This window comes from Sorex fumeus, unplaced genomic scaffold (genome assembly GCF_029834395.1).
Source record: "Sorex fumeus unplaced genomic scaffold, SorFum_2.1 ptg000029l, whole genome shotgun sequence".
Classification (NCBI taxonomy): domain Eukaryota; kingdom Metazoa; phylum Chordata; class Mammalia; order Eulipotyphla; family Soricidae; genus Sorex; species Sorex fumeus.
The window spans coordinates 6,022,889-6,047,143 of record NW_026606086.1 but is presented as its reverse complement, the minus strand read 5'-3'; the positions used below and the strand labels follow the sequence as shown (position 1 = coordinate 6,047,143).

At 48.7% G+C, this 24,255-nt stretch overlaps 1 protein-coding gene and 1 pseudogene across 1 annotated transcript in view; one reads left to right on the top strand and one right to left on the bottom strand.

Annotated features, from left to right (window-relative positions):
* Window positions 1-15,704: 15,704 nt before the first annotated feature.
* On the top strand, window positions 15,705-15,760 carry LOC130024989 (uncharacterized; annotated as a pseudogene).
* A 2,365-nt stretch (window positions 15,761-18,125) lies between these two features.
* Window positions 18,126-24,255, bottom strand: part of SNX1 (sorting nexin 1) — a 34,561-nt gene continuing 28,431 nt past the window's right edge. The window contains exons 9-15 of the mRNA XM_056115470.1: window positions 22,702-22,815; window positions 22,447-22,540; window positions 20,884-21,089; window positions 19,495-19,638; window positions 19,142-19,222; window positions 18,710-18,781; window positions 18,126-18,532 (exon numbers count right to left, since the gene is read on the bottom strand). Coding sequence (XP_055971445.1) covers window positions 18,482-18,532; window positions 18,710-18,781; window positions 19,142-19,222; window positions 19,495-19,638; window positions 20,884-21,089; window positions 22,447-22,540; window positions 22,702-22,815 — 762 coding nt within the window. The 3' untranslated portion in view covers window positions 18,126-18,481. The remainder of the gene's footprint in view (window positions 18,533-18,709; window positions 18,782-19,141; window positions 19,223-19,494; window positions 19,639-20,883; window positions 21,090-22,446; window positions 22,541-22,701; window positions 22,816-24,255) is intronic.

The following is a 24,255-nucleotide window of genomic DNA, read 5'->3' as shown; positions in this document are numbered from 1 at the left end:
AAAGACCTCAATATCGGACCTGAATCCATAAGGTACATGGAGAAAAATGTAGGCAGAACACTCCATGTCAACTGAAGCTAACGGTATTTTCAAAGATGAAACAATACTGGCCAAGCTGAAGCAAAGATAAATGAATGGGACAGCTGTGCCTCAAAAGAGGTGACCAAGATAACAAAGACAGCCCACGGAATGGGAAAAATTGTTACCCAATACCCATCTGATAAGCGGTTAATATCAAAGATATTTAAGACACTGATAGACTGTTACAAGAAAAAAAAATTCAACCCTATCAAAATATGGGGGGGGAAAAAGAACAGAATCTTTCTCAAAGAAAAAATATGAATAGCCAAAAGGCACATGAAAAAAAATGCTCTCCATCGCTGATCATTAGGGAGATGCAAATCAAATCACATACCATAAAGACTGGCACCTATCAAAAAGAATAAGAAAACCAGTGGTGGCGCAGATGCTGGGCGAAAGGGACTCTCATTCATCGTTGTGGGAATGCTGGCAGGTCCAGCCCCTTTGGAAAATAATATGGGCATTCCTCAAAAAACTAGGAATTGAGCTTTCATACGACCCAGCAATACCACTTCTGGGAATATACCCTGGGAACCCAAAACCCCACAGCAGTAAAGCCTCTGGACATTTATGTTCACTGAGCACTATTCAAAATAGTGAGAATCTGGAAACCTTAATGCTTGAGGACAGGTGACTGCATAAAGAAACTGTGGTACATCTACACAACGGAATAATACACAACCAGGAAAAATGAAGTCATGAAATTTGCTTATAAATGGATGGACATGGAGAGTATCATGCTGAGTGTAATAAGTCAGAGGGAAGACAGAATGATTCCACTCATTTGTGGAATGTAAAAAGAAAAATAGTATGAGACTAATACCCAAGGACAGAAAAAACGGGGGCCAGGAGGACTGGTCCTTGGTTGGAAGCTTGCCACAAGTGGGGAGAGGCGGGGGGAAGAGTCAGTTAGGCTAGAGAAGGTACCACTGTGACAATTATTTCTAGAAATGATCACTCTAAACAAGAATTGAGTGCTGAAAATAGGTAAGGTGACAAACACGATAACCTTTCAGTACCTATTTTGCAAACCATAATGTCCAAAAGGGGGGTGGGGGAGGGGAGAAGAAAAGTGCCTGCCACAGGGGCGGGGGTGGGACAGGAGGGAAACTGGGGGATATTGGTGGTGGGGAAATGTACACTGAAGAGACGGGTGTTATATGACTGGGTCCAATCATGTACAACTTTGTAACTGTGTACTTCATGGTGATTCCATAGAAATATTAAATTTTTAAAAAAGCAAACAAAAAAACACCAGTAGATAGGCCTCCCTCAGCGGGTTTTGAACCATAAACTAAAGATCTGAGCTAAATTTTCAAGGAAACTCTAGGCAAAGGCTTTTGCATTTTTGTTGTTCTTGTTTTTTAAAACTATCTTCCCAGCAATGAGAGTAAGCCTCTTTTTAATTTATTGAAAGGCTAATTGCATTTCCTGCGTGGGACTCTGCATTTGTTTTGACTTCCTGCTGGGTTGTTGATATTTTTTTAGCAATTTTTCCTAGGATTTATCTTTGAGTCTGGCAGAAATTAGTTCTGTGTTCTTATTATGAGATGTAAATATTTATAGTTTGTCTTGTAATTTTTCTTATGATGGTTTTAGAATATTTTAAAATAAATGCATTGCATTAAACTGCACTGAATAATTGCTAGTTTCGTAAACACAGTGAAAGCTATAGTAACCTCGTATTTTTACTTTTTTCTCTTTTGGAATTTTGGCCAGACCTGGTGATGCTCGGGTTGCTCCTGGCTCTGCATTCAGAGGTCACTTCTGGCAAGTTCCTGCACTCAGATATCACTCTTGGCAAATTCAGGGAACCATATGGGATGTCAGGGATAGAACCCAGCTTGGCTGAGTGCCAGGCCAGCAGCCTACCACATGGCTCCAGCCCCACCCTTGTGTTTTTTCAATCAAATTTCTTTTTTTTTTCTTTCTGTTTTTATTTTGAGCTGTGCTCAAGTCCGTCTCTTGGCCCTGCATTTGAGGATCATTCCTGACAGTGCTCAGATGACCATATGCAGTGTCAGGGATAGAACCCAGGTTGACTGCATGCAAGAGATGCTACACTACCTCCTGCCCTTAGTTATAATTTCTTTATTAGTTTTTAGGGTTTTGTTCTATTTGGGTGCCACATCCTGCGATCTTCAGCGTTGACTCCTGGCTCTGTACTCGGATTAGTTCTGGCGGTGCTGAGGAACCATATGGGGTGCCGGGGATTGAATCTGGGTCTGTTGCATGCAAGATGAAAGCCCTACTTGCTATACTATTACTCTGACCTAACAGTCAGATTCCTGAATAGAATTGTGTCTATCAGTCAACTGTTGTATTTCTGGACGCAGGGATTTTATTGATGGAGTGATGTGGAAATTTCCTAATTTTCCCCCCCTATTTTCAAGAAATTTTGGTTTTACCTTGATATATAGAATGGTCCCTGTGTCACTGTCTTTATTCCACAGGTCCACATACCATCTGGTTGATTAATTCACCCTTACTATCTATTTGAAACTCCACTTCTTTCATTTATTCCTTTATATTTTTGAACTTTCATCTGTTTCTTTGATCACACTGTCGGTTGATAAATAAGTGCCATACTGTTTTTATTGTTGAGCCTTTAAAAGAAGCTTTAGTGAGAGTAATGCTGATTTCTTTCATTTTTTTTTGACCAGCTGTCCTCAGGGATTACTCTTTATTTCATGCTCCAGAATCACTCTGACGCAGCTCAGGAAATCGTAATGATGCTGGGTATTGAACCTGGGTTGATTGTTGGCAAGGCCAGCACCTTACCTGCTGTACTATCTCCAGAGAATTGTATGCAGGTTTTTGGTTGAAAAGTGGCAGGACTGGAGAGGGGAAATGGTGACAGGAAGACTTTGGCCACTGAGCTTGATTACCCAGTGAAAAGTCCAATGGAAGTATGAAATGAAAAACTTGTAACTGGAGGTGAGAACTCCAACCTGCACAGTTGGTGGTGTCTTGTACCTCAATCCCAACAGTTTATGTTCAGTGTAAAGCATACTTAATATCTGTAATTTCAGTCACTGCCTATCATGTAAATAGTTTTCATTTAATTAGTATTAGTAATTTGTTAGCATGTGATGAAAACTGACATTTCTATAAAATGGGGCTTTCATTTATCTGGTTTAATTAGGGGAAAGGGGCAGGAAATTTGCACACCAACAACTTGGATTGTGGGTACTCAGGAATTCAACTAATAGGGCCAGAGTGATATTACAGTGTGTAGGTCACTTTCCTTCCATGTGGCCTACCCAGGTTCAATTCCTAGGATCCCAAGTGGTTCCCTGAGCACCAGGTGTTACTCCTGAGCACAGAGCCTGAGCAAGAGACAGTGTCGGTTCCCAAGACCATCCTCTCTATCAGCTGCTGGCAAAAAGCTCCACATTGTCATTTTTGTTTCTGTCCAACCAGCTAAAGATCAGAGGTTCCTATAGCCTCAGACTTCGGCCCATTACATGCCCAATTACCCCCTGGTTGAACCTTGTCAGGTTCAATTAATGAACATAGTTGAGAACTCAAGGAAGTAGCTTTTAGATCATCATTCTTTGTGTAAACTCAAAAAGACAGCTGCGGCGGCTCTATCTCTCCCCGCTGCCCGCGTTTGGTAGTCCCATGCTGGTTCCCCCACCCTGGGGAGGTCGATGGCAATGGGCAGGCGAAGGAAGGAAACGAGGGCCAGGCTGGCTGGTCTTAGTTGCAGTTTATTCCATTCCCATCTCCATTCTCCTCTGATTCTCCTCCTGCTTCTTCCTCCCCCGTGCTACTTCATTCTCCTCCTTGATCCCCCTTCATTCTCCTTCTCACTCTGGAATCTGGATCTGGATCCCCTTTCTCCTTCTCCTTCTGGAGTCTGGATCCTGATCCCCCAGCCCACTCTAACAGTCTAGTTATATCCCAACGCATGAAGTGTTGGGGCTTACACATAGGTGTGGTCACAATCAATAGGGGTAAAGTTCTTTCCCTAGGGAAAAGCAGCTTCTAGGACAGATACTCTCTCAGCAGGACGACCCACCCTAGAATGGAATCCCCTGGGTGTGTTTCTCCTCTCCTTGTCCAACAAACATATAAGCATACGTAATATAAATCATTTTGTATGGATACAGTAAGAAATACTTTAAGCTTATAGGATTGCTCTCCTAGGGCCATCTCGATCTCAGACTACAGTGCTCAGGCCAGATAGTCTTTCCTATCCCTAGCAGGGTCCTAGTCCCATTGTTACTTTTGGATCATGACAGCATTTGTCTATGATCAAACTCTTAACTTACAGTTAAGAATCGTGGCACTTTGGCCTGGCCCATTTCGATGCCAGGGTAGCTTACCCTGAGTCCATTCAGTGCCTCATAGGGACCCTGCTTTTGGGATATTAGGAACCAAGGGCAACTAAGGCTTAAGTCGAGAAAGCAGATGCCCGGGAGTGAATAATATTCAGAGCCAATTGAATCCTAAGTTACAAAGCATAATATTAACGGTCTTCCTGTATCTATACAAAAAAGGACATCGCTTTAAAGTAAACTATTCAAAAAACATACAGAGAGGAAAAAGGCAATATTAACTTACAATACAATTCCAGTGTCCTAGAAGGATCTGACCTTACAAATAATTAACAGATTCTGATTAGGAGAAAAGCTGATTAACTGGTTGGGTAGGAGAGCATAGGGAAGAGTTTGCAGATAAACACAATGGAATGAAAGTGCCTCCAGAGCACTGCAATAAACCTGAGTTCCTCATGGCAAGGGGGAAAGGGAAAACCTATATTAAGCCTAAAATATTTGGAGTATATTCCAACAATTCTTCAACTTCATGTCAAAATACAAAACAAAAACAACCAAAAACATTGCATACAGACTCATGGACCAACAGTTAGAAGCTAGGCAGAGTAGACCAATGGTTTTCAACTTTCTACACCTGCAGACAGCACTGGATTGTGGACCATTGGTTGAAGACCGCTGCTTTAGATCAATCCACAGTCATAAGAAAACATGCAGAGGAGGAAGATAGAACTTCTAGCTCTGTCCCGGCTTAGCATTCTCCCCAGAATCTTCACAAGTTCTCCAAAAAGTTCCTGAAGACAGCAGTATTTGACTTTTGTGGAAGTTCATTATGTGGGTGTGATTGATTAATTCAAGGGTCATTGGCAACCAAACTCTAATCATTAGAAGCAACACACTAAAGAGATGTTCCCTAACCCTGAGGCAGGCTGACTTCATTGGGGAACCACAGAGGGAGGCAGGTGTGTCCCCCTGCCTGCCCCCAAAGAACCCTGGCAGCTGCAAACCTCCAGAGCCTAATCATCACCATGCTTGTGGCAGCCCTTCACAGGCCTGTCCCAAACACCCCACATGTGAGTATTAATCCACTGAAAAAGCCAGGTCTGAGGGACTGTGACTGAAATCTTCAGGTTTGCAAGGAGTCAGGAATGAGTCCCCTACTCCAATCTCCCTGAGCTTCCAGGTCCCTGGCAGTCACACCCACAAACTGCCTCTGTGTGCCACATAAACACATTAACAGCCATGATCCATGATCCAGAGACTCACAAATAAATCTCGCAAGACTCGCAAGAGAGCTGCAGTGATGCTTTCGGACCCCCAAATGACCATCCAGTTAAAAATTTAACTCCAGCTCCAGCAACCCATTTGAAATTTTAGAATTTATGAAGCAATATCTCCTATTGTATGCCAGATACCAAGAGTAACACACAACATTTGCTGGGGTGTAAGGTAGAAGGCAACAGATCTTGATCAAAATATTCCTAACAAGCAACACAAAATGGGAGCAGGCTTGGGTGGTAGTGGGAAAATTCAAAATAATGGTGGTGGTAAGGTGTAATGGTGGTGGGATTGGCGTTGAAATATTGGATGTAATAAATTATTATGAATAACTTTATGAAAATACAATTGAAAAAAATCAACTCTAACCGCCAGCCCTTCTCCCTTCCCTGGAGATCAAGAGACAGGTTGGAGAGTCCCATCCTCTAGCACTTTTGTTTCAGGGTTGGGGGGATCACACCCAGCAATGCCCAGGGGTTACTCCTGCCTCTGCACTCAGGAATTACTCCTGGTTGTGCTCAGAGGATCATCTCTGCCGCATGCAAAAAGCCAGTGCCCTAACCACTGTACTATAGCTCCAGCCCCCTCTGGCACTTCTTAAACTGTGGGTTGCAGCCCCACATGGAGTCATGTAACAGTGTAGGGTCATGAAAAGTTTGGCAGCAACAAAAGGTTTCAGAATGTGCAACAACCCAGAAATTAAACCAAAATCTAATGTGTAATGGATCTGAGGAAGCACTCAGGTGCCACATCACATGAGACACTGGTAGAAAAATCTAAACTAGCTATTCAAGTTGGTTCCCCTGGAAATCCACTCATGCTCAGGCATTTTCCTAATGATGCCTTTATTGACATGGCAAGACACCTTTATCACAGGAACCAAAGGTCCAATATGAGTGTGTATGTACACACACACACACATTTCTTTTAAATCACAATATCATATCTCCACACACAAAGTTTGAGTTTCCTGAGTGATGAAAGAAGTATAAGCCAATGTGGTTCTGAAGTCAAAATAAGTAAAAACACTCTGTCTTCACCTTCCCAGGAAAGATAATGTGGAATCCTGGTTCAGGTGACATGGGTTCACCCCAAGGTCATGCAATAGACTTCCTTCACCTACTGTCTGAAGTAGAGCTTCCCTTGTGGTTGTTACCAGGCAGGTGCTGAGGATAAATGTCCAGCAGTTTGCCCTGGCTCTTTTGTGGGTGGGGAGTGGGGAGATGTTCTAGCCTGTTGGAATTTTCCACCCAGGACATAGAAGGAAGAGTTTTGAAGCTAGGGCTAGTACCCTGCAGTAAGGATAAATTTCCAAGAGTGCAGAGTCTTGTGGGACACAGACCGAGTTTGCTGCAGAAGAGGCAGCAAAGGTGGCATAGGAATGGCCGGGAGACATATGAAAAAGTGCTCATGTCACTTACTATCAGGGAATTGCAAATCAAAACAATGAGAACAACATTCTCACACCAGAGAATGGTACATATCAAAAAGTTTAGAAATCAGTGTCGAGGGGTGGGGTGGTGTGGGAGGGGGTGGTATTTTTTTTTTTAAAAAAAACTCATTCACTATAGGTAGGAATGTCATCTGGTTCAGCTTTTATGAGATTTTTATGGACATGGGGATTTCTTTTTTTTTTTTTTTTGCTTTTTGGGTCACACCCAGCGATGCTCAGGGGTTACTCCTGGCTCTGCACTCAGGTATTACTCCTGGAAGTGCTTGGGAGATCATCTGGGATGCCGGGGATCAAACCCAGGTTGGCCATGTGCAAGGCAAACACCCTATCCACTGTACTATCACTCCGGCCCCAGACATGGGGATTTTTTAAAACACACAGACACATACACACACAAACAAACAAAAAAACTAATAGAATTCCCAAAGGACGAAGATAGGCCTTCTTTATATATACCTCAAAAACACACCGTAGGTGCTGGAGCGGGTAGGGCGTTTGCCTTGCACGCAGCCAACATGGCCAACATAGGTTCGATTCCCAGCATCCCATATGGTCCCCCGAGCACCGCCAGGAGTAACCCCTGAGCATCGCTGAGTGTGACCCAAAAAGCAAACCCCCCGCCCCAAAAAAACACTGTAGCACTGCACTGTCTTTCCATGTTCATGGATTTGCTTGAGTGGGCACCAGTAACATCTCCATTGTGAGACTTCTTGTTATTGTGTTTGACACATGGAATACGTCACAGGTAGCTTGCCAGGCTCTGCTGTGCAGGCGGGATACTCTCGGTAGCCTACCAGGCTCTCCAAGACGGACGGAGGAATCGAACCCAGGTTGGCCGCATGCAAGGCAAAGGTCCTACATGCTGTGCTATCGCTCCAGCCCCCCAAACACAAAAGCATTCCAAAAGATACACGCACACCAGTGTTCATTGCAGCACTTAGTACAATAACCAGGATGTGAAAACTACCTAAATGTCCACCAAGAAGTAAATGGATAAAGAACTGTGATCTACATACATAAAGGCAGCTCTAAGAAGAGAAAAAATCATGCAGTTCATTGCAGTATGGATGGAGACGGAGGACATGCTCAGTGAGGTTGAGTCCGAGGGAGAAGAACAAACACAAGATGTTCTCGCCTGTAGAATAAAGGGAAACAAAACAAGGGAAAAACAACACCCAACAATGACAGACACTCAACCTTTGAATACAACATTACCAAACACTGAGGGAGGCATGGGAGGGAATCATGACCAGAAGTGACATAGGGACAGTGGTGGAGGTTGTGGACGCTTGGCTGGTGGTGCAGAAACTCTCACATCTTAATTCTTTTTACCTGAGACATCACGTCTAGCTTGCTTGCTTTTCTTTCTTCCTTCCTTCCTTCCTTTCTTCCTTCCTTTCTTTCTTTCTTTTTCTTTCTTTCTTTCTTTTTTCCTCCCACCCTCCCTTCCTTCCTTCCTTCCTTCCTTCCTTCCTTCCTTCCTTTCTCTTTCTTTCTTTTTTGCCTTCTTTCTTGTGTCACACCGGGGGCTTACTCCTGGCTCTGCACTCAGGAATTACTTCTGGTGCTGTTCAGGGAACCAGATGGGATGCTGGGAATCGAACCCCTAGAAATTTTTTTCTTCCTCCTCCCCAATTTTATTTTGTTAAAGCACTGTGAATTGGGCTGGAAAGATAGTGCAGCAGGTAGGGTCCTTGCCTTGCATGTGGATGACCCAGTTTGACTCCCGGCATCCCATATGGTACCCAACCAAGCACTGCCAGGGGTGATTCATGAGTGTAGAGCCAGGAGTAACCCCTGTGCATTGCCGGGTGTGACCCTCAAACAAAACAAAATCTAAATTAAAGCACCACGAGTTACATGATTATTTTCTAGTTGGGTTTTTGATGTACAATAGTCCATCACCAATCCTACCACCAGTACCAACTTTTCTCCACCAGGTCCCTCTCCTACCCCACTGCCCAGCCCCAGACTGCCATTCTGACAGCATCTTTTACATTTGGTCACACGTGTGCTTTTACGTTTGGTTGTTCAAACCCTATGGAGAACAAACAGTATGGAGAATTTTCAGTAAACTTAAAATTGAGCTACCGTAAAACCCAGCAATTCCACTTTAGAGTTTCTACCCACAAGATGGAAATCTTTAAAAAAAAAAATTGCTGAATTTGGAGTCACACCTGTCAGTGGTCAGGCATTACTCCTGGTGCTCAGGGATCACCCCTGGCAGAGCTTAGGGGGTCCATATGTAGTGCTGGGGGCGGAATCCTAGTTGGCTGCATGCAAGACAAATGCTTCCCCTATCCCACCCACGCACTGCACTATGGTTCCAGCCCTGGTGGTCCTAAGGTTGCAGCTCCATCAGTCAGTTTCTGCTCTGTCGTCATGTGGCCTGGCCTCTCTGCGTCTGTCCTGTTTCCTAAAAGGACACCAAGTCATTGTCTCTAGGGCCCATTACAATATAATACCCTGTTCACTGCATCTTCTAAGATCCTAATACCAAATACCCAACTGATCCAGAGTTGTGGGTGAACATGAGATTGGGGGAGGGTTCTAGGCAGTTCTACAGAATACATGTCAGAACAGATTGCTGTTCCAATGGATTCTTATAATACAGGTGTGTGTGTGTGTGTGTGCGCGCGCGCGCGCGTTTGAGTGTGAGGTGTGTGAGGGGTATGTGTGTGTGTGTGTGTGTGTGTGCCTGCGTGCACACGCGTGCTCTAGGGATTGATCCCACAGCTTCCCTTGATACTACTTCCCTAGGTAGTATAGTTTTTATAAGCATTGCACTTCTCTCAGTTTTGAGGCCCTAACTAGAATCCTGTCAGTTTCAATTCCCCATCTTGATTAGTCAGTGCCATTCACATTTCCAACCACTTCCACTATCATTTCCTCACACTCTAGGTGCTGGTTTCTTAAACTATAGATTATAGCCCCATATGGATCCACATGGGCTGGAGTGATAGCACAGCAGTAGGGCGTTTGCCTTATGCGGAGCCAGTCTGGCCGAGCAGGGTTCGATTCTTCTGCTCCACTCGGAAGCCTGGCAAGCTACTGAGAGTATCTCGCCCGCACAGCAAAGCCTGGCAAGCTACCCGTGATGTATTCGATATGCCAAACACAGTAACAAGTCTCACAATGTTACTGGGCCCGCTCGAGCAAATCGATGAACAACGGGAGGATAATGACAGTGACAGAGAGCCATATAAATTTTTTAAATGTTGTTCTAAAATATAATTCTTTATGATTATGTGTTTGATTTGGATACCAATTTAAAATACTTTTATACCCGGGGTCATGTAAGAATTTATTGGCTTTAAAGAGTCACACATGGACAACATTTAAGAAGTTCTGCTCTATTCACTGTCCATCCGCCCAGTCACTCGAGGGCCAGATACCAGCCACTAGGGACAGTCTCTGTGATGAATATGCTGAAATCACTCAAGCTGGTCAGCCCTGCACCCGAGCTGCCCTGCCTCACCCAGTCATTCAATCATAGGAAGGAATCTCGCCCACACTTCTCTCCCCACAGCCTCGGGGCCAGTCACTGTCTCTGAACTCTTCTCGCCATGTGAAAATCCACTGCAGAGAAATGCAATTCAGTGGTGCACGGGGTAGAAAAGTTGGCAACCCCAGAGCTCAGGAGCACTTCCCCTGGGCATGCGTGTGTGCGTGAGTGTATGTGTGCATGTGTGCATGTGTGTGCATCCATATATGTGTGCATGTGTGTGTTATGTGCACATGTATGTGTGCATGTATGTGCACATGTATATATTTGTATGTGCACGTGTTGGGAAGAAGCAGAGGATGAGCAAGGAAAGGGGTCAGCAAGTGTGGGAAGCTGGTATTGGACAGAAAATGACAAACATGTGCAAGAGGGAGCAGAGGCCTTCCAGAGCACCCCCTGTCCTGTATCACTGCTGAGTGGCGGTGGCCCAGTACTGGCCCCCACTGGGGCAGGGGGCAGCCATCCTGAGGGACACCCAGTGGGGTGCCCTTTCAGCTGACCCCAACAGACTCAACTTCAGGGCTGCCAGCACCTCCCAGCCCACAGAGCCCTCTGACATGCTGAGCGCTGGGGCTTGTCACAGGGTGCCATTCCGTGCAAGAGCCTCCGGTCAGAGTGTCCATTCTTGTGCAGCCATACCTGAAGTGAGCACCCTCCGGCCGGGCTCACCCCCTGGCCAGCCCTGACAGGACATGCGCCAGACCTTCAGGCAGCCCGTCAGACTTCGACCAAAGCAAGCTCTCGCAAAGGGAAGGACAGCTAAAGCGAGGGGTCACAATGATTCTGTTTGGGGGGCCTCAAGTGATAGTGCAGCAGGGAGGGTGCTTGCCTTGCATGCAGCCAACCCAGGTACTACCCCCTGCATCCCAAACGGTCCCCTCAGCCCTGTGACCTCTGAGCACAGAGCCAGAACGAAGATCTGAGCACTGGGTTGTATGCCCAAATCAAACTGCATTCACGCCTGTACTGATTGTGCTCTACAGACCCTGGGATCCGGCAGCACCCAGGCATGCATGAAACTCCAGTCCCTCCTCAGCCAGGTGGGTGTGGCTACCAGGGCTGCCGGGCTCCAGGCACTCCGCTGTCTGTCTCTGACACTGGGTGGTTTCTCAGGATCCACTGAACAACCCACGGGCATCACCAGTTGGGACTCAAAACAAACAAACAAAAACAAACAAACAAACAAAAAAAAACCCTGAAATACGTAGCTCAGTATCTCGCAAGCCCATGGCCACAGGCCAGGAGGCCCACTGCTCGTCCCTCATATACCTGAGGACACACCTGGAGGCTGCCACCTGGAACATTTGACCTCACAGCACAAGGATTCCAGGGGCCACCATGACCCTGTGTGAGTCTGCTGAGCGCCACAGCACAAATGTCTACGAACACGTGGGATGCCACCACTTGTCACATGGGCAGTAACCTCGAGGGCAGGTGGATAAATCACAAGCCAATCAACATAAGACAGGGGCCTGAAGGGACTTGGAGCCCTGCCTTGCCAGCGGGTGGTCACTGGTTCAGATCCCCAGTTCCCGCATGCACTAGGCAGGATCCTGGCAGCTGAGCTTTAAAAAAAAACTTTATGGAATCACTGTGAGAGAGACCCTTACAAAGCTGCTCATGATCGGATTTCTGTCACACAATATTCCAACACCCATCGCTCCACCAGTGTACATTTCCCAGCACCGGTGTCCCCAGTTTCCCTCCCATCCTCCCCCACCACCCCCCACCCGCCTGCCTCTATGGCTTTCTTCTCTCTCTCTCTCTCTCTCTCTCTCTCTCTCTCTCTCCCTCCTTCCCTCCCTCCCTCCCCCCCTCCCCCTTTTGGGTATTGTGGTTTGCAATAGTGATACTGAAAGGTTATCAAGAATATCCCTTACCTACTTTTAACCCTCAGATTGATCTTGTCCAGCATTATCATTCCCAGCTATTATTGTCATTCCAGCCTCTTCTCTATCTTATCTACCCTCAGTCCCACACACACTTGTGGTTAGATCCAACCACTAACCACCAGTCCTCCTAACCCGTTTTCCCTGGCCATGGACATTAGTCTTCTAATATATATATATATATATATATATATATCACATATATATATCACTTCTATATATATATCACTATATATATCACTTATCACTTAATCACTTAATCCCCGTTATTCATCGATTTACTCGAGCAGGTGCCAGTAACGTCTCCATTCATCCCGGTTGTGTGCTAGCGTAGCCCAATGGTATCTGTTCGTTCTAGGAACATGCAGAGCCTCAAACCGATCATTCAGGGTCTTGACGAAGAAGTCTGACCATCTTGTAGGTGGGCGTCCACGTGATCTTTTGATGTCCCGTGGAATCCAATCAGTAATGGCTCTAGTCCAGCGGTTGTCTGTAAACCTCATTACGTGTCCAGCCCATCTGATTTTTGATGTCTTGGCAAATGAGACAGCGTCCCTGATTCTTGAGCGTTGACGAAGATCAGAACTCCGGATTCTATCTCTCATTTGAGTGAATCGTGATATTCCAAGCATAGCTCTTTCGATTCCTCTTTGAGAGACCTGAATAGCGTTCTCATCTTGTTTTCGTAGGGCCCAGGTCTCTGAGGCATATGTTAATGCAGGAAGAACAGTGGAATCAAAGAGATGTGCTCGTAGCTGGAGGTTCTTTGTCCTTTTAGTTATTTCTTCAACGTTCTTGAAGGCATTCCAAGCCGCTCTCTTCCTCCTGCGCAACTCAGGTGCCAGGTCATTCATCATGTTGATTTCTCGACCTAGGTATAGATAACTGTTGCATTCGGAGATGGTGGTTCCGTTGAGAGTGAATGGAGCGTCAGGAACAAGGCTGTTTCTCATAAACATTGTCTTCTTAAGATTCAGCTGTAGTCCAACCTTTCCACATTCACGGTTAAAGTCGTTCAGCATTTGTGCCGCTTGGCTGATGTTTGGTGTTATTAGAACGATCAGCAAAGCGAAGTTGGTGTAGTTGCCGACCATCTATCTTCACTCCCATGCTTTCCCATTCCAGTCATCGCATGATGTTCTTGAGGGTGGCACTGAAGAGTTTTGGTGAAATGGTATCACCCTGCCGAACCCCTCTCTTGATATGGATGATTACTTCTTTGTAGAATGGTGAGATCTTGGTAGTGAATCCGCAATAGAGCTCACGAAGGATCCTGATGTATTGAGTTTGTACGCCCTGATTGGCTAGGGCTTCCATGACCGCTTCCGTCTCAACAGAATCAAAGGCCTTCTTTAAATCAATGAACGTTAGACAGAGCGGCATCTTGAACTCCCGAGAAACCTCAATGAGCTTAGTAATCATGTGGATATGGTCGATGGTACTGAATCCTTTTCGGAATCCGACTTGTTCACATGGTTGTCCTTCATCTAGTGTTCTGCTAATCCTATTCAGGATGACTCGAGTGAATAGTTTGTAGATGACAGACAATAGGCAGATTGGGCGATAGTTGCCAATGTCGTGGATGTCTCCCTTCTCGTATAGTAGTACAGTCCTGCTGGTTTTCCATTGGGATGGAACCTTGCATTCAGACAGGTAGCATGTGAAGAGCCGAGCCAATGTATTGATGAGTACTGATGGTAAGTTCTTCAGGTGTTCAGGTCTGATCTTGTCTGGGCCAGGTGCTCTTTGTTTCTTTACCGATGAGATGGCATGTTGGATTTCGGAAGGGAGAACATTGGGAACGACATATCCATCATGTGGTATGTGGTATGTGGGCAAGTGGACGTGGCTATTAAAGAGATCTGAGTAGAAGTCATGAATAATCTTCTCCATTGCCCTTCTGGAAGATGTGATAGATCCATCGTGATGTCGGAGGGCAGTCATCTTGGTTTTGTAGTTGGTGAAGGACAGGCGGGCATTACGAATGCTTTTCCCAGCTTCTGCCGCATCTACCAGTACTGCTGCTCTCCTGTTTTTGAGGTCATCCTTGATGGCTTCTCTGCACTGTTTTGCCAGTTCGGATGTTCGCTTGTGGTTGCCTGAGGCATGTGCATATATATATGGGCTGGAGCGATATAGCACAGTGGGTAGAGCGTTTGCCTTACATGTAGCCAACATGGCTGACCTGAGTTCGATTCCTTCGCCCCTCTTGGAGAGCCCGGCAAGCTACCGAGAGTATCTCACCTGCAAGGCAGAGCCTGGCAAGCTCCCCGTGACGTATTCGATATGCCAAACACAGTAACAAGTCTCACAATGGGCCAGCTCAAGCAAATCGATGAACAATGGGAGGACTGTGACCGTAATATATATATATATATATATATATATATATATATATATACACACACACACACACACACACATGCCACAAATGAATGCCGTCATTCTATATCTGTCCTTCTCCTGACTCATTTCATTCAGTATGATACTCTACATGTCCACTTCTGGGAATATACCAGGGGGCCCAAAAACACAGAGCAGAAACACCATCTGCACTCCTATGTTCACTCTAGCACTGTTCACCATTGCCAGAATCTGGAAACAACCTGAGTGACCAAGAACAGATGCATGAATAAAGAAACTGTGGCACATGTACACAATGGAATTCTATGCAGCTGTCAGAAAAGATGAAGCCATGCAATGTGCCTATAAATGCATGGCCATGCAGCTGAGCTTTCTGACCTAGTGCACTGCTGGCTACATCCCCAGCACCAGAAGGATGTTCCGGCCACAGTACAGCCAGGCGAGTGGACACATCATGACAGTAGACCCAGTACTAAGACCCATAGGTAGGAAGAGTGGCATCTGGTGAGCTGCAAGCACACGGAGCCCCGGTGACTACCATGACCATACCTGTGTGTCTCGACTAGAACAGGACAGGTGTTGAAAACTCCACTTACAGATAGAGTTATGGGAACACGGCCCTGCTCGTAAGGAAAAGCATGAAGGCATACGTGTGTAACTTACTTGCCAAATAATTCAGACACTACAGCATGTAAATGTAAGTAAAAGTAAATTATGGCAAATGGGGTAAAATGTAAATACCTGGTAAAAAGAAAATAGGGAAGTTCTTTCTAGTAGTCCTCTACCTTTTTCTATCAATCTGAAATTCTATTAAAATTTTAAAAGCTATCAAACAAACCAAAAATCCAACAAGAGTGCTTGCTTCGGCAGCACATATACTAAAATTGGAACGATACAGAGAAGATTAGCACCAAATAAAGGGTGTTGTGAGGATCCTCCCAGGGTGGGAGAAGCATGCTGAAAGTAGACTATAGACCAAACATGATTGCCACTCAATGCATCTCTTGCAAAACACAGTACCCAAAAGAAGAGAGACAGAACAAGGGGGAATGCCCTGCCACAGAGGCAGGGTGGGACGGGGGGGATGGGGGGTGGGAGGGATGCTGGGACCCGTGGTGGTGGAGGATGGGCACTGGTGGAGGGATGGGTACTTGATCATTGTATAACTGAAACCCAAGCACAAAAATTTTTAAGTCTATAACTGTACCTCATGGTGTTTCATTAATAAAAATTTTTTTTAAAAATTCCAACAAGAAGGAATGACTTAGAATTCTTATGGTAGTTACTCTATAGGAGTTTTGGTTTTGTTTAATTTGTGAGCCATATCTGGTGATGCTCAGAGGTGAAACTTCGCAGTGCTCGGGGACCTGTAATGGCAAGTGTCTGGGTCCGTTATCTAAGGAACGAGCGATCTAAGGAATGAGGAACAAACGGGATTCAGCAGAGCTTTATTTTGCGCCAAGCACAGAATCCAGATACTGATTGATCAATCGATCAGGCTGTCTCCCCAGAAAGCAAGCGAGTCCATTTCGGGCTCCTTTTATACATCGAACCCCAACTGCCAACAGACCCATTCCCTGATTGGTGGGCCTCAGGCGGTTAGGGACCTTCCGGCAGGGGCAGCTAGGGATTGGCTGCCTTTTCCTGGGTCTATTTCAGTCATTTCCTTCTCTCCCACTACTGGACCCCAGCTGCTGACGTTGGCTCATTCCAGCTAGGGGGGCTCTGACGGCAAGGACTGAATCCAGGCCCCCTGCAAGGAAAGCACTCTCTCCGAGGTGGTCTCCCTGCCACTGTGGAGTTTAAACATGACAACAGAGAAAAACACTATGCTCTGGAAAATAAAGGCACGATACAAGATGTCCTGTGTTCATCACCAGAGCGAGCAAGGGCGGCACACAGATGAAAGGGACCAAACCAGAGGAGGAACAGCGGGAGCTGTCGTGAAGGAGACTCAACCTCAAAAACATTGCTGGCCTTGGCAACCCAGAAGGCGCAAGGGCTGGGTGGACACTGGCTGTCTCTCCATCCCAAACCACTTCATTTGGGTGGACATCAGCTGTCCCTCTACCCTGAATTACCTCAGCTGGGTGGACTTTGGCAGTCCCTCCACCTCTTTTTTTTTGTTTTTGGGTCACACCCGGCAACGCACAGGGATTACTCCTGGCTCATGCACTCAGGAATTACTATGAGTGTTGCTTGGGGGACCATATGGGATGCTGGGAATTGAACCTGGGTCGGCCGCATGCCAGGCAAACGCCCTACCCACTGTGCTACCACTCCAGCCCCTTCCTCTAACCTCTTGAGTCACCTCAACCGGGTGGACATTGGCTGTCCCTTCACCTCAAGCCACCTCAGTTGCATGAATATCAGCTATCCCTCCACTGGCTGTCCTTCCCTCCCAAGCCAACTCAAAGCACCTCCAGAGCAGGTGTAGGAGCAGCCAGAGGTGAAGCATCTCTGGGGTTGGGGGTGGGGATGGCAGGGCTCCCCGGGTGGGTGGTCTGCCAGCCTCACCCCACTGCAACGCCCAGTCCTGGAGTGGCTGTGGCCACAGCAGAAAGGAGAATGCAGACAACCCCGCCACCGCCGCCCTCAGCTAGCAGACATCAGGGTGTCTGCTGGTCCCCCCTGCTCAGACAGCAACTCTTCCTTAGGCCTCAGGGAAAGATAAAGCCATGCAATTTGCCGCAACACGAATAGCTCTGGAGAGCATCATGGTGAATGAAATCAGCCAGAGGGAGACTCGGAATGAATGATCTCATATGTGAGATATAGAGAAATTTTGCAAGAACATGAAAGGCCTGATGGCAACAGAAACAAAGAGCAGGACAACTGACCTTCAGAGGGAAGCTTGGCACTGGGGGAGGGGAGGAGTGAGGGAGGGGAACACGAGGACAGTGGGGAGGGGAAGGGCCTGCCACAGAGCAGGGCTGGGGACAGCACGGAAAGTGAGGACATTGGTGGAGGGTAGTAGGCACTGGTGAAGGGGTTGGTGGTGGAATAATATATGCCTGAAAGAATTATAAATATCTTTGAAATTCTGTAATTCACGGTGGTTCAATTTTAAAAAAAAAAAAAAGAAAAGCGAGGATGAATTCCTTCCCTCGAGAAGCTAGAATCAGAATCACACAGACGCAGGTGTCCCTCCGGAAGGGCAGCTGAGAAGCAGCACCACGGCGAGGCCTGAAATGCTGTCGGAGAACCTTCCCCATCAGGATCCTGACCCCCTGCTCCCAGCCTGAAGCAGACATCACCATTCCAATCACATGACCTGATTTTTAAAGATTTTATTACATAATCTTTTCATGGCACCATCAGGAGTAACAGAAAACGTTATTCCCAGTTCCTAACCACATCCTGAAAAATATACATTTGTATTTATATATTTATATCATAGTCCACCCAGCCCATAATTCCACCACCTACTGGAGGTCTTTTGCTTTAAAGCAAGAAACTATTCTCTCAGGTAAGAAAATATATGTGGAAGCTACGGAACAGTTAAGGGTGGCAGGGATGGCACAGTCGCGGGGGGTGGAGGGGTCCAGAGGACGGTCACTGGGCTCCGGCGGAGGAAGACAGAGTGTATAAAAAGGCAGCGTCGGGCAGGTGGCTCTGGCGTCTCTGGTCATTAGGAGATGGCCTTAGCCTCTGGCAGGAAGGCTTCCCAGTACTTGGCCAGCTGCAAGGAAGCAGGGACAGTGAGCAGGGCCCTCAGTGCACTCCCGGGACCAGCACAGGGCAGGGGAGGGGGCCCGGGCTGCCATGGGCCCCAAGCTCCCTCCTCAAAGGTAGTGGGTGACCTCTGGGGACAGCTGTTGTCCTACCCCCTCCCTCGTGGGCCACGGGAGCCATGTACCTGCTGCTGTGAGGACAAGAGGGTCTCAAGGTACTTGATCACGTTGTTTTTGAAATCCTTGGACTTCTCTTTCTAGGAGAGAGAACACTGCACTCAGCAACCACACAACGGCTCTGTGCCTCTTGACAGGCCGAGGGGTGGGGAAATGGCAGGGGTGGGTGGTGGCGGGTGGTGGCTACTGCTAAGGCCGAGCAGCCTCCGAGGGGGAGAGTGGCCGCTGGAGCAGGTCACTCCCCATCAGAAGCCCCTGCAGCCAGACCCACGGCTCTCAGTGGGCGAGAGCAAACAGGACAGGTGTGACCCTGAAGTACAGGACAGTGCCCTGCGTCTCAGGAACACATGCCAGTTCACACCTGCAAGGCGCGGGCACCCCTGAACCAGGTCACGACTGAGACCGGTGAATGCGGGCTGAGAGGCAGGGCCCTTCCTCACCTCAAAACGGATCACTTCCTTCCGGACCACAGTTGAGATTCTCTCGAAGTCCCGCTCGTACAGAGTCACGCGCGACTCCCACTGGAAGGGAGAGAAGGGACACGGCATGACGGGCTCTCCCCTGCCTGTCCCCCAGACCAGGCCAGACGCACCGAGCTCTGGAACGCACACAGACAAACCCCCGGGCTGGCTAGAGACCAGTCAGGGCCCCCCCGCCCCCAGACTGTGCCCGGGAGCCACAGACAGCCCATGTCTGCGTCCGGCGGGTGTCTCTGCTCTAGCTGAGGGCGTCTCTGAGAACCGCGTGGACCCTCCTGCCGAGAGGGGCTGGCCGGCCTGCTCTGGGGCCTCACCTCTGTGATCTCGTCCTTGGCCTGCTGCAGCTTGTCAGGCTTGTTGGCCCAGAGCAGCCGGGCCTCGGCCTCACGCTTCTTCTGCAGCATGGTCTGGGCGTCCTGCCAGCGCTGCCACGTCTTCATGCGCTGGTCGAAGGCAGCCTGCAGGCAAACAGCACAGCCGCGCTCAGGGGCTTCCCCGCACTGCCTGCGCCCCAGAGCGCCGGGAGCAGGGCCCACAGCGGGCAGGACACACGGCTCCCTTCAGAGGGCGCTGATGCCAGGACGGGCCGACAGACACTGCCAGCCTTCGATGCACCCAGGACAACGCTGCAGGGCGGGCCCAGGCCATTGGCGTCACCTGGGCAGCCAGTTCCCCAGAGCACAGCTACTGCAGGCCAGGGAAGGCACTGGTTGAGGCCGAGCCGCCCAGCTCCGCACCCCGTGTCCTGCCAAAGTTCCGGCGTGCGGCTCCCTAGGCCCCTTGAAAGCGCAAAGCTTAGAGCCCAACGCCACCCAGACGCTGCCTGCCTGCAGTCAGGCTCACGGCTAAGGCAGGAGGATTCCACAAGGCCGCCTCCCACGGACAGACAGACATTCTCAGGGTACGGAAGAGCAGAAACCACTGTCCTCAAACCCTCGGCAGCCAGAGGAAGAGTCTGGCTCACCCCACTGGCCATATTCCAGAGCACTCTACAGACCCCTAACAAGGCCCATTCCCCAGAGAGTCCCTCCCGAGGTGGCGCCTCAGTCAAGGCAACTGAGCAGAGCCAGGAGCTCCCAGCAGCCTCACTAGCCTCGCCCCGTCAGCAGCAAACCAACAGCAAAGGGAGAGGCGCGCGGCTGGACAAGGGGTTCTCTCAGGGCCCAGATGGAGGGACTCCTGGCAGGTCACGGGAACAGAGGACGCAGGAGACTCTGGGCCTCCGCGGAGGCTCAACAGGCCTGATCCCCCCCCACATGTGGCACATGCACCAGGCGCCAGGCTTTCTTTAGGCCCCGTGCGTATAGCCGAGGGGCAGACCTCACTGCTGTGCCCCGTGAGGGCAGGACAGTACACAAAGGGCTGCAATGACAAGCTCTCGGCCCTGAGCGCACCTCCGAGCACTGCCAGCCAAGTCTGCGAGGCAACACATGCTCTGCCCAGGCCAGCGGTGACACTCACTGCACAGCAGGCCAAGACAAAAGAGCAGAGGAAAGAGCCACGGGGTGTGGCGACCCTGCCTGAAGCGGCACAAGCAGGGAGGGTCCTGTGGGGGCCTCTTGGAAAACCCGACAAGGTCTTTCCTCCAAACGCATCCAACAAACTGGCTGCGGGTTTCAGAATGATTCCGGCATCACATGGATTCTCCCAGGGAAAGGCGACGTCTAATTCCAACAGGAGAGAAATGAGGACCAGTAGCTCACCCGCACTATGGCCAGGAGGCGGATGTAGTCGCTCAGGAGCTCGGCCAGTAGGTAGAAGTCGTTGTTGGCCTGTTCCTGGTGCAGCTGCTCGATCTTCTCCTCCACCTCGGCCAGCTGGGAGAGGGCTCGCGACAGCGCCGTGTTGTCCTCGGAGCTCCCGAGCATGGCCAGGCTTTTGGCAAACTGGGCTGTGTTCAGTGCGAGCTCTGGAAGAGGACAAAAAAGGCCTGACACTGCAGGAGGACACACCGGCTGGCCTGCACGGCTCCTCAACTGCACTGCCTGTCACCTCCGGGCACTGCAGCAGCCAAGGGGTGTGCACAGATCCATCACATGGGCCAGGAGAGGCCCTTGTTCAAGCGATAATTCCCCCCCCCCCCCCGCCCCGCAACACACACACCTCCGTTCTGTGAAGCTGTGGGGAGAGACTAGGGCCTAACTGGTGTGCGACATAGCCAGTGTACCAGCCTCGAGGTTCCGAACAAGTAGGGAACAGCTGACACAAAGGAATCATTCCGATCCTTCGGTTCCTTTCTGGCCACACCCAGCTGTGCTCAGGGTTAAGTCCTGCTTTGGTGTCAGGAATGGAATGTGGTTTGGCTGCATCCCGGGCAAGGGCCTTCTCCACTGTTTTCAGGCTTCTGCCCCAATTCTGACTTGACCCTTCCCAGATGAGACCAGATACGCATGCCTGCTGCAGTCTTTCACAGCTGATAGCTGGACAGACTTCTCTGACAGGTCCCATATATTGGGGTTTGCAAATAATGACCAATCTTCCACTTTTTCTTTCATTCACCCTTTACTTGGGGAAAGCCAGATCTAGTGATGCTCAAGGGTCACTTCTGGTTGGGTGCTGAGGGAATCCTGAGGTGTTGGGGATTGAACCTGGGCTCCCTGCATGCAAAGCATGTGCCCACTGAGCAACCTTTCTGGCTCGCCATTCACCCTAAGGAACCAGCCTGACAGGAAGAGAGACAGTCTCCGGGTTCAGCACTTTCCATCCTGCAGCCAACCCTACTCTGATCCCAGCACTGCGCGTTGCCTACGCACAGCCAGAAGGGAGCCTGAGCATGGCCCTGAATGCCTCAATACCCAGGCCCCAACAAACAGAAACCAAGTCAAGTTTCATCCTACCGAAACAGACCCACAGAGGCCAGGCCCTATTTGCCACACTTTACCTGTCCTCATTCTAGTGGCTTTGACTTCCATTTCTGATGAAGGAAAGGAGGACGGCATCCAAACTGGCCAATCTCAGAAAAGGGGAGGCCAGGAGACATGTATTTTCTGCACATCTGCCTGTCACTGACTGGACCGTGCCGCTGAAGAGGTGACATTTAGAATACATGCCACAGTCAGGACCCGAGCCCCAGTCAAGCCGTGTCTGGGCTGGCTTCTCCGTGTGCCTCTACTGCCCACACGGCAGAGTCAGGGTCACAGCCAGGAGCGAGGGGTATCTCTGATCAGAACACCAAGGCCCGGTGGGCCGCGAGGCTGGGCACAGCCTGTCCTGCCCTCCCGCCAACGACGATGCCTGCCATGGCCAGCGTGCCCCAGAGCTGTTACCTTTCCTGTGGCTGACGAGCGTCTCGACGACTGTGTGCAGTTTCCGCAAGCGCTGCTCCTCACACTCGACCTCCTGCAGCTTCTCCTCGAACCACTGAAACATATGCACATGGCCTCAGCACAGCCGTTCCTTCCCGGCTCTTTGGAAAGGGAGAGAGACCGAACTGTCTCTGCGTGCCAATGCTCAGAACCTGCGAGCTCCTCTGTGTGCTCCCGGGATGAAGGGGGACGGAAGCTGAGGGGCCCCATACTCACAATGTCAGACTCATTCATCTTGATCGTCATTTTGCTGACTGCATCTGTGGCTTTGTTGAACATCTTAAGGAGACCAGCACCACTTAGTGTCTGGGTACCCACAGCGCGTGGCAGCTACAAGACCAAGAAGGCGAGGATGGCAAGTTATCTGCTGCCCTAGGTCAGGTCGGGAAGAATCGTTATCCTTTGGATAGCAAAACACATGTCAGGTACACACTGGTGTTGTCAAAGGCAGCTAGAGAAACCTACTAACTACAAATGGAGAGAAAGAACGATCATAGGGCTGTTTAAACACAAGCAGCAAATGGCCAACCCTGGCTGCCAAGCACAGAAACAGGGGGCCTAGGAGCGGAACTGCTTACCCACCCTCAACCACAGCGGATCGCAAAGTAAAAGGTTTCTGTGGATAAGCAGCCTGGCACTCAGCTGACCAGGTCTGGAGACTGGAGCTCCGTGTAGAGCCTTACAGAACGAGCCCGGGGTTTCACCTCAGCTCCATATAGCACCTCCACCACAAAAGGAAAGGCACCTGCGAAGCTCTAGGACAACTCCAGGCAGGTGTTCCTTAGTAAGCAAAGGCTCAAGTTTTCTGGACCAAAGTCCAAAGACTTCATTTAGTTTGAAAATATTTTTATGGATGATGCAAATACTTAGAAAACTATTTGGTCAGTCACATCACTTCTTTCCTACAGCAGGGAAAAATTGCTGAATCTATAGTGCATAGAGCTTACCAGGCTAAAAAGGGGAGGACTCTGGGGACAGTTCTCAACTTGGGGACTTTTTGTCCCCTATGGTCACCAGTCATGTTGATCCCGGCATCTCATATGGTTCCCTAAGTCCTGCCAGGAGTGATGCCTGAGTCAGACCCAAGGGTTACCCCTGAGCATTGCCTGGTGCTCCCTCCACCCTCCTCCAAACAAACACCAAAAACCCACACCTGCCCTCATGCAGACAGCCTGGCCCAGCTGCCGAGCACTCTAGAAATTACACCCCAACCCCACGGAGAGGGATGGACAGAGAGGAAAGGTGCTGTGGAGTCTCCTAATATGCAGGAAGCGTATCTTAGTCACATCTTCTCTACAGAGAACAGTGGGGATAAGGGTGAAAGAAAGCAGACGTATGAATCACAGAGCAGGGATAAAAACAAAGCATTATATATTTTTTGAGCATTATATTTTTAATTAAAATATTTCATTTTGGGGTTAAAAAAAGCCATATATTTAGTGCCATTTTTTCCTAGTAGAGTAATAATTACTCTATGCAGATTAAAGAAAAAAAATTAAAACGAAACCTTAAAAGGATATGATAGTTCTACTCTAGTCCTAGTCTTCCTTCCTGAAACACAAGTGTTTTGTTATAGTGTTTTTGAAGCTATATTTATATGTTTCATCCTTCACTATTCACAATCCTTTTAATATATGATTCCAAAGACACCTTCTGTTTAAGAATAAAGGACCTGCCACACTAGCTCTTTTCCTGATGCTTCAACTGTCAGTACAGGGACTATCTTCAATTCTCCCCAACACCCGGTGCAGCCTGTGAATGACTATCTAC